At 37.3% G+C, this 11332-nt stretch overlaps 1 protein-coding gene across 1 annotated transcript in view; it reads right to left on the reverse strand.

Moving 5' to 3' along the window:
- The window catches only part of ADAMTS19 (ADAM metallopeptidase with thrombospondin type 1 motif 19), a 167672-nt gene that overhangs the window by 26450 nt on the left and 129890 nt on the right, over positions 1 to 11332 (reverse strand). The window contains exons 17-19 of the mRNA XM_019474001.1: positions 5228 to 5385; positions 4271 to 4424; positions 741 to 876 (exon numbers count right to left, since the gene is read on the reverse strand). Coding sequence (XP_019329546.1) covers positions 741 to 876; positions 4271 to 4424; positions 5228 to 5385 — 448 coding nt within the window. The remainder of the gene's footprint in view (positions 1 to 740; positions 877 to 4270; positions 4425 to 5227; positions 5386 to 11332) is intronic.

Raw genomic sequence — 11332 nt, forward strand, 5'->3', positions numbered from 1 at the left:
CTGAAATGGGTCATTGTGCCAGCCTGGACAGCCAGTGCAAGGAGCAGGCTGCCAGCTTGGCTGCAGGGACACCAAATAGGGTGGGCTTTGCAGGGCACAGGCTGCATGCTGCAGCTGCCTCCTGGGGTGAAATTCAGAGAAAAAAATGCTCCTCCTGCTTCTTCCACCATTCTACCATCAGAGTCCAGTTCTGCCTATTGATCCACATACAAAGGGATGGGGGAGAGGGAGGAGAGGATCGAGGAGGAGAGGCTCTTTATACTTCAAGTTGCATCAATGTAGAAAACCTGATTAACAGATGTTTGTTTATTTGTTTATTTACTTACTTACTACTTAGTGCACCCAGAGCATACTGAGAGCTTTTAAAGGAGCAAAGCCCTGATTGAACAAAACACTAAAATATATCATTAATTAAAAGCATGGGATTAAATCCATCTTTATATAAACAGCATTTAAATTTCAATTTCATAGTACACATCAGTCTGTGAGAACCCTTCCTGAGGAAAGTAATGAACCGCTTTATTGAGTAAGAATTGATTTAGGCATGTGCTTAAGGGCTCCCTTTCATTAAAACTCAGGAGAAACAACAGCCAGTGTTTCGGTTTTCCCTACATTTTGCATTATAAACTTTTGGATGTATGTATTTACTGCACATTCATTGCCAGAGGCAGTCATCTCTCTTAGCTCTTAAGACTTTTACATCTAGATATTACAGTTTAATTTAACCAAATCACTATTACCTGGTCTGGCATGGCTGCTCATTGCACTTGCGGATCTGTGGTTCAGGTTTTGTTAAATATTTGCACTTCTTGTTGTCCACAAGACTGATATTCTTGTTCATAATCTTTGTGCAAGAGACTGTTGTCTTTCTTTCACCTAGTAAAAAAAACAGGTATGTGGGGAAATCAGGAATATGCAACTTTGTTAAAAAAGGAAGGACAAAGCTGGTGAAGGGTCTAGAGCACAAGTCTTATGAGGAGCAGCTGAGGGAACTGGGGTTGTTTAGCCTGGAGAAAAGGAGGCTGAGGGGAGACCTCATCGCTCTCTACAACTACCTGAAAGGAGGTTGTAGCGAGGTGGGTGTCGGTCTCTTCTCCCAAGTAACAAGCGTTAGGACGAGAGGAAATGGCCTCAAGTTGTGCCAGGGGAGGTTTAGGTTGGATATTAGGAAAAATTTCTTTACTGAAAGAGTGGTTAAACATTGGAAGAGGCTGCCCAGGGAAGTGGTTGAGTCACCGTCCCTGGAGGTACTTAAAAGACGTGTAGATGTGGTGCTTAGGGACATGGTTTAGTGGTGGAGTTGGCAGTGCTAGGTTAACGGTTGGACTTGATGATCTTGAAGGTCTTTTCCAACCTAAACAATTCTATGGTTCTGTGATTCTATTCTATGATTCTATCTTTATCAGATACAGCTATTTCATATACAGTTTGGCTAAAAGAAGTGTGAAATCTGTCTAAGTGTAAAATTTCAGAAGAAAATCAAAGCTAGCAGGGAGCCCAAGCCAGATATTAAAGTTTGTAGGGAAAAACGTGATTTTCTAATCCAATGTTTGCACACCACTGTCAACAGAGTTTTGCTGCTTTATTCCTGTAACTAGTTATAGGCCAAAACCTTACTCTTACTGGAATTATTGTTTCTTTCTCAACCACTGGGACCCCAGCACTCAGAAAATCTTGCAGAAAAATTACATAGGAAGTATGTTTTTTCATTAATACATAAAATAAAGAAAGGAATGACAGGTCCCGCTTCTCTGTATTCCTCGAGCTTAGTAGTTCTGCCTGGTTTAGCAATATACTGGCAGGCGTGGCCGGCACTCAGCTAAAGGGAATCAGCACATGCAACCTTCAGTAAGGAGCCTGCACTATTCCCATGAACTAAAGAGGCCACACTACTGACCTGATCTGTAGGGTAATCATTTAGGAAGCTGGGTACTGCCTGCAGAGACCTAGTGCATGTTCTGTTCAGAAACCTTGCCCTGATGGGTGGGTTGGAGCCTGGTGCCACTCGAAGCTGAAAGCGTTAGAAATCAGAATTTAACGTAATACCTACCGCAAGCAGTAACTTGTAATTAGACTGAAGCCTAATTTTTAGAAAACTAGCAATCCTTGAATTAAAGACTTCAATTAGTAGAAAATAGGTTCATAACCATTTGTTCCTATGGTTACGTTTTAACACTCTCTTTCTATCTGGAAGTTGACCGACAGACAGGGTGCGTGCAGGAGCAGGGCAGACTTAAGCATGCAATCAATGTTCACCAGCGGTCAGAAATGTGCCTGCGGATGGAGCAGTTAAGTTATAAATGCTCATTATGTGTGTGTCCACAGCTGACATTTCACATGGCGCTTGTGTACGTGACAGCACATGCAACTAATCTATCCTATACGGCATTTGAAATGTTTGACAATTCTTACTGCATTTACATATACATCTGTGTATTCATATTCTCTCCCACACAAAGAAAACTTTTCTGCAACACAGGAGGTCGCAGACCAGTTACATATATAAACATGCACAAAACCACATGGCTTCATCAATAGTTTCATCCTGACATACACTTTAAACATTTAAGCAAAACTACCGGTAATTGTTATATTCTTTAATCAGAGTCACCAAAATGTCGACGTTAAAATTGAAACACAAATATTTACACAGGGTACAAGCTGCAGCATTTTAATTTCATTATTGCTTCATATTTAAGTGGAGAACTAAAAGAACAGCTAAAATGGTTTCGTCTAAAGTAAGAAAAATCTTTCACTTGTATTTCAGAATATTTGCAGTAAAAATACCTTTTATGGAACTTTGTATTAACTCAACTATTTTAGACAGTAACAAAAAATGAAGGCCAGTTACAACAGAAAAATATGATAAATAAACATTACAGTAAAACAAATATTTATTTAAGCATTAATGTAGAATAAATTACCAACATACTGCATTTTAAGACTTCTCCAGATGATAGGTAACCTTAGAAATATTTGGGGCAATAATGACAGATTGTGGTAGCATTAAAATTATTCTAAAAATACTTCAGGAAACTGTAAAAGGCATGAATACTCCAAGTGAATAGGAATGCACTACTAAGAAACAGAGGATGCTACTAGCACCACGTACAAAATACCTTCAGGGAAGAAGCTTTCTTACCAAACCACAAAAAGCATGTTTGTGGAAACTACAGTAATCTGTCATGACACCAGGATTGTTCACAGAGTCAAAGGAGCTAGAACACTATGTTCCTTATGCTGCTGTTACAAGAAAGTAAAGCGTTTCCAGGCCTTCTTATTCAATCACAAGGTGCACAGCAGTTTTCAGAACTGCTGATCAGAGCAACCATGACTGTCAAACTTGTAAGCAGGAAAGACAGGTATCAAAAATCAATACAGTATTCACAGTGGAGGTCTGACTAATTGCACAAGGTGTGAACAGATCTCTATAGGTTGCATTCATTAAAAAAACTCCGAAGTGTTTTTTCAGTGTAATTACCTATTTGATAACCAGCTTCTAAACAGCAATTTTAAAGGGTTTTGTTACAGCAATACTGTTCATGTTCCAATGTTTGTTTTCATATCTGTGTTTTCTTCTTCCAAATTCACATTTTTTATGGTTTATAAACATAAACATAGGAAAAATATCACATCAGCATGCTAATATCTGCTGTTGTAATATTTGTTCCATATGTTTCTGGATCATCCTCAACTGATGTTATTAACTGTACATATTTGATCTGAGATTGGGGTTCAGCTTTTCTGTAGTTTGCAATGTCTTTTACAGATCATTTATCTTCAATAGTTCCAAATACAGAATGGAATGCATATGAACTTTCTATTCTTGTTCTAGGTCTTGCACTTGTATTTGTTCTTGGAAACTGTGTCCTGAATTTGCTTTGTTAATCTAGATTTTGCTCCTTCACTACTTCACTATCTTTTTCTACTTACTTTAATTAGTTTAAATCTTTTCCTAGAGTTATTGCTATTCTTTTAATATAATCAGGAAGCATAAGACTGAAGTATGTCCACCATTGTATGGAATCATACAAGCCACAATGAGGATATTACTATTAAATATACAACATTGACCATCAGAGTCTTAAAGATTAATACACCATGTGTTTTAATTGAGAGAGAGATATATACACATAGTGTATATACATATATATGCATATTGTATACACCCACATATATGTATTGTGTATGTACATACATATTGTATATGCATATACATTTTTAATATATATGTGTATGTGTGTGTTTGTACATTTTTCTTTTATTTTACCTCCTCCACATACAGCATCACAGTCCTCCCAGCCAGAATGAGTCCACATGAAAAGAGGCTCCGGTACTTTAGAGCTCTGATTCTCAGGAAGAGGATCCAGTGGGATTGTGTACTCGTAGTGTAGACCATAGCTCTGGTCATGGAAGAGCAGCACCTGCAAGATACAGAGAAGGAAAACCTACCTATGTACACAGACACTGTGGAAGACAAACTCCGAATGGTGAGGAGATGATCTTGAAAAGCATGACAGAATGACTTAATGCTCTATAACCGTTCAACCCTCCTGATGGATTTTGTAGAAGAAATTAATGAAAGTATCCAAATCAAGACAATAGGAAAAATTATTTTAATTAACATGAAGGTTGAAAAGCCCTCTATATGAAATAAGCAAACAAATTTCACCAGAAATCTGGAGGACGATTATGTCCTGTGATTTCATAGAGGAAGTCTTTCCTAGATGCATCAGATTTAAAACTATTTTAGCTATACCAGCCAATTTTTTGCATTTGAAGTACTTCCTCATCATCTCACCCTCTCTCTTTTTGGTGGCTATCAACATTTCCTCCCCTACACTGAAATGCATCAAAACTCTACTTCATGGAGAACTTGGTGATTGCAATCCTGAAATGGCGATGCTGTGCTATAGTCAGCCAGGATAAAGAACTTCTGATATTAATTTGAGTCTCTCTTCTTAAGTGGCACATCAACTTTTTATGACATTTGTAGGAATGCTGAGACCTTCCATTCTGCCTCAACAACGTCAGGATTATTCTTGGATTTAAATGCTTATTTTTAGAAGTGGGCTGACAGGTCTATATATATATAGGCAGGTGTATATATATATATAAAAGCAGATCTTACATAGATCTCATTATCTTCAGGAGCCTGGAAAAAAATATTAGTTACCATGCTATATGATAGGAATCAGGTAAAAAACCCCAATCCATATTGTCATACCAGTAAATGTAAAGGTGATGTTGTGGGACCTTTGGCTGATATTTTCTCCCAGAGGCCTCGCCGAACATAATGGACAGTGGTCCCAGCAATATTGAATGTTCCTGAATGCTCTATCTTCCAGTCACTATTGATTGACTGTTTTCCAGCATCTCGAAGAGCTGCAAAATATATGAAAAATACCAATATAAAAGTTGTCTGTTCAGTAGTGATTTGGGCCTCCTTTTACTTCCTGTTTGGATAATTTAACAATTAGGTGAAATCACATGACTCTGCAAAGATATTTATGGATCCTACTATACATGAACTTCAATTGGAACATGCTTCAGAAACACTTTCTGGAAGGAATGTTTGGCAAAACCATGTGTGTCTAACATTACTTGAAGTTAACATCAGTGTTTTAATGCCTAAAGAGACTGACAGGCTCCAGCATAATTCACGATTTGATCACCGAATTAATTTAAGGCAAAGGCAACCATTCTCTGTTCCTGCAGTGGTCATTTCTATAATCCATAAAGGCATGGGAAACAAAATTTTCACAAGACATTTTTCAAGATTTGTGGAATTAGGTTAAAACTTAAAAAAAATTCTAGTTCAGAATTCTTTCCCCTCTAATAAATACATTTGCATTTTTCTCCACCTTAGAATGTGACAATACTACTGTCATACTACCTAAACACTTATTTTATATACTTTTACCACATAATTTGATACTTCTAACAAATAGGAAAAGCTTGTTCTTCTTGGCTGAATCATTCCTCTTGCTGGCTTAATTTATATTCAAAAGCATCATCAAGTCAGGTAAGATATATTTCATACACTGAGAACATAGGATTTTACATTAGTTTTCTATAGTAAACTGAATAGGTTCTTCTGTGAAGGACTTGTAATTTTGTTTTGTTTTACTTTATTTTATTTTATTTTATTTTATTTTATTTTATTTTATTCAGATCAGGTCTGAAATAATCATGTGAAGAAGAATATACTTTAAGTCACCTTCTGGACAAGAAGTTTTACACATTCCTCTTCACTGAAATTGCATGTTTGGCATCAGACTGCTGTAAGAGAACTTCAACAGTTTAAGCCTTGTCCAAAATTTCTTTTTTAAAGTTGTAAGTTAATGTGAGTCACTTCTGTAATCATCTTCTCTCCGATTCATATTTATACTGTTATGTTTTGTTTCTATGGGAAACAATGGTAACAGGTCTATGGCCTGGCAGAAATACAATTGCGTAAGACATCACCAATGTGTACCACTGCAGCACTGTGTAATAAATGTTAAGACTATAAAATCCATTAACGCTGTAGAATAGCCCCCTACTAAAAATAACCAGTGATTTTACAAGATTAAAAATTGGTATTTTAAGTTTAAACATTCCATTATTAATGGTAATTAAGTTCTATTTAGTGTTTAAACTGTAGGGGTCAATCCTCTTCCCAGTGGAGAAACAAAACAAATGTACTTGAAAGTGCTGAGGTCCAGTTGGGTCATGCTGCTCAGATGGAGCAGCATCCTGTCCCTGGAGAGCAACAGACTTTGCATCATTTTGTCTTGTCTTCAAAATGAATGTGTGTGCCACAGCACCCAGCTATGTGCAGGGGACTGGAATCCCAGCCCCAGAATACAGAAATATGCCAGATCTTGCATTTTCTGCTTTCAGATTCCTCACTTGAGCCACTGGGGTTAGACAAAGTAAGAAAGGGTATCCTCAAGCCTAAAATTTAGGCTTGGATTCAGGCAGTCCAGCTTCTGTTCTTGACTCTGTCACACCCCATATTGTAAGCAAGTTCACTGAGTTTTATTCCACACGACACATGTACTCCCACTCTGCTTAGCTTTCAATAAAGGAGGATTTCCTGTACAAAGTAATGCAATACAGGAAGAAAATTCAACACACAAGTGTGTCCTCTCTCAGACTGTAAAACAAATTGAGCAATACATCTACAACTAAAAAGACAAACAAAGAAAACTCAGACTGGGAAAACCTACTGCAACTGTAACCAAGACCCAAATTTCAGTGCTAAAACAAGGGAGCTAATTACAAGTGCACCTCTGAAGAGCATAAAATAGCCAACGTCACAATGACAATTAAGTGATGGTGATGACTGCAATTATTAAAAAAAATTCTAGTTCAGAATTCTTTCCCCTCTAATAAATACATTTGCATTTTTCTCCACCTTAGAATGTGACAATACTACTGTCATACTACCTAAACACTTATTTTATATACTTTTACCACATAATTTGATACTTCTAACAAATAGGAAAAGCTTGTTCTTCTTGGCTGAATCATTCCTCTTGCTGGCTTAATTTATCTTCAAAAGCATCATCAAGTCAGGTAAGATATATTTCATACACTGAGAACATAGGATTTTACATTAGTTTTCTATAGTAAACTGAATAGGTTCTTCTGTGAAGGACTTGTAATTTTGTTTTGTTTTACTTTATTTTATTTTATTTTATTTTATTTTATTTTATTTTATTCAGATCAGGTCTGAAATAATCATGTGAAGAAGAATATACTTTAAGTCACCTTCTGGACAAGAAGTTTTACACATTCCTCTTCACTGAAATTGCATGTTTGGCATCAGACTGCTGTAAGAGAACTTCAACAGTTTAAGCCTTGTCCAAAATTTCTTTTTTAAAGTTGTAAGTTAATGTGAGTCACTTCTGTAATCATCTTCTCTCCGATTCATATTTATACTGTTATGTTTTGTTTCTATGGGAAACAATGGTAACAGGTCTATGGCCTGGCAGAAATACAATTGCGTAAGACATCACCAATGTGTACCACTGCAGCACTGTGTAATAAATGTTAAGACTATAAAATCCATTAACGCTGTAGAATAGCCCCCTACTAAAAATAACCAGTGATTTTACAAGATTAAAAATTGGTATTTTAAGTTTAAACATTCCATTATTAATGGTAATTAAGTTCTATTTAGTGTTTAAACTGTAGGGGTCAATCCTCTTCCCAGTGGAGAAACAAAACAAATGTACTTGAAAGTGCTGAGGTCCAGTTGGGTCATGCTGCTCAGATGGAGCAGCATCCTGTCCCTGGAGAGCAACAGACTTTGCATCATTTTGTCTTGTCTTCAAAATGAATGTGTGTGCCACAGCACCCAGCTATGTGCAGGGGACTGGAATCCCAGCCCCAGAATACAGAAATATGCCAGATCTTGCATTTTCTGCTTTCAGATTCCTCACTTGAGCCACTGGGGTTAGACAAAGTAAGAAAGGGTATCCTCAAGCCTAAAATTTAGGCTTGGATTCAGGCAGTCCAGCTTCTGTTCTTGACTCTGTCACACCCCATATTGTAAGCAAGTTCACTGAGTTTTATTCCACACGACACATGTACTCCCACTCTGCTTAGCTTTCAATAAAGGAGGATTTCCTGTACAAAGTAATGCAATACAGGAAGAAAATTCAACACACAAGTGTGTCCTCTCTCAGACTGTAAAACAAATTGAGCAATACATCTACAACTAAAAAGACAAACAAAGAAAACTCAGACTGGGAAAACCTACTGCAACTGTAACCAAGACCCAAATTTCAGTGCTAAAACAAGGGAGCTAATTACAAGTGCACCTCTGAAGAGCATAAAATAGCCAACGTCACAATGACAATTAAGTGATGGTGATGACTGCAATTATTTTTTAATTACTGTACCAGGGATATACACTCTTCCAATTTTAATGAGGTGTGAGAGGCTACACAGCCAGAGAGATGCAACATTTCACAGTTCAGCTATTGCATCTCCCAGTGCTTCGTGGGGAGCATCAGTGCCCTGGTCCCGGTCCTCCACTTGGTAAGTCTGTGCTTACTAATCCTTTTATTGTTTTCTGTGGAAAACTGTAAAGTACTACTGCAAAACAGCACAGCTGTATTAACTTGGAAAGTTTTGCTTAAGCTGAAATTGCCACAGTTTATGGAGAGGTTAAGAAAAAAGGCATTTGTACCAAAATAAGAGGGAAGTTGACATCTTTGTGAATTGTGAATTTTGCCTTTTGTTCTGTGCAAAATTTAGTCACACTCTTCAGAAAAGTACCAAAACAATGTCATTTTGACTGACTCCTATTTTTCTCAAGAAAATTGACAAATACAAAAAATACCTGAAATTCAATTCTAAATGAGAGTACCTTCACTGATATCTTTTGTCAAGGAAGTAATTGTTTCAAGTCCATTCAGGTTATCATGTGTTCCCTTCAAGCCATCTTAAGAACATTAAGACTGGAGATTTGAGTAACTTTTTGAAAATTTCAATTTATCATCCCACAAGGGACAAAATTCTGTCTTGAGCTTACATATATGGTGCCACTACAAATCATCTAGAGTCACATATAATTTGGCATAATGTGTTACTGTTTCTGTTTAAACTATTTAAATTATTTTAGCTTTCTATTGCAAGTATTTTTTCAAACTTTTTATTAAACAGAAGGTTACTTAAAGATGCTGAAAGCAACTAAGTTTTCAGTTTGTAGTACCCTACAGGATACATTACCATTCAATAGATAGTATCTCTTATTATAAGAAGAAACTTCTATTGGACATTGCCTTTCTTCTACAAGGTCACATTTTAAGGTTGATAATTCCTTGCTCTTTTCTCCAAAGTAACTAAAGATGAGCCTTGATATTAACATCTGCAACAAATTTTCCTTTAGTTGCTGCTTCTTCAGTCTTTTCCTAATAGCTGTTTTGATGTTAAGGAAACTAAAGTAAGAGAAGAGAAACCAAAAAGAAATGCTCTCAAGTGGGCATCCAGCAGATTGTCAAATGTCAGCAACAGAGTATCTTCTTCCTAAATTCCAGAAAAATGTTTATGACATATTCCAGCAATTAAATATTTATTTAAAAACCAATCAGGGCTATAGTTAAGGCACTTAACAGCTATAATAAGCTTACTTACTTACTTAAATAAACAGCTTACTAATAAGCTCAGATCAGAGTGGAAAAAGTGGGTTTTTTTTGAATAAAAGACGTGATTGCAAACATCTCTCCTGCATTCATGTGTGAATAACACTAATGAATAAGCAACACAAGCTCACAGGTGCTATTCTGTTTTATAAGCAGTAACTATCAAATTATGTGCCACATTCAGAGGTCTACATATTGCTAGAAGCCATTGATAGGATTTCAGCATAACCTCAGCTAATTAACCCCAACTAGTCATTAGCATCCAGAAAATCCTTGTGTTAAGGTCATTACTGCTATTATAATGAGAAGCTGATAACAGGGAAAGCAACATGCATGTTTTGACATGATGGGACAACAAACTTAATTCATATAAAAAAAGAGACTGCTTGTATTTTCTCAGAATAACTCTTGAAAATAGAAAGGAATAATCAGGCTGTCCAGCTTAATTCTTCCAAGTGATACCAATCATTCCATGCTAAACAGTAATAAAGGCACCAATTTAGAAGTACCTCACCTAAAGGCATATAGAATCATAGAATCATTAAGGTTGGAAAAGACCTCTAAGACCTCTAAGATCATCAAGTCCAACCATTAATCTAGCACTGCCAACTCCACCACTAAACCATGTCCCTAAGCACCACATCGGTATTAAATACCTCCAGGGATGGTGACTGAACCACTTCCCTGGGCAGCCTGTTCCAATGCTTGACAACCCTTTTGGTGAAGAAATTTTTCCCAATATCCAACCTAAACCTCCCCTGGCACAACTTGAGGCCATTTCCTCTCGTCCTAACGCTTGTTACTTGGGAGAAGAAACCAACACCCACCTCGCTACAACCTCCTTTCAGGTAGTTGTAGAGAGCGATGAGGTCTCCCCTCAGCCTCCTTTTCTCCAGGCTAAACAACCCCAGTTCCCTCAGCAGCTCCTCATAAGACTTGTCCTCCAGACCCTTCACTAGCTTCGTTGCCCTTCCTTGGACACGCTCCAGCACCTCAATGTCCTTCTTGTAGTGAGGGGCCCAAAACTGAACACATTATTTGAGGTGTGTCCTCATCAGTGCATAGTACAGGGGGACAATCACCTCCCTAGTCCTACTAGCCACACTATTTCTGATACAGGCCAGGATGCTACTGGCCTTCTTGGCCACATAGGCACACTGCTGGCTCATACTCAGCCGGCTGTTGACCAACAC

The sequence above is a fragment of the Aptenodytes forsteri genome, unplaced genomic scaffold (genome assembly GCF_000699145.1).
Source record: "Aptenodytes forsteri isolate BGI_AS27 unplaced genomic scaffold, ASM69914v1 Scaffold28, whole genome shotgun sequence".
NCBI classification, from domain to species: Eukaryota; Metazoa; Chordata; class Aves; order Sphenisciformes; family Spheniscidae; genus Aptenodytes; species Aptenodytes forsteri.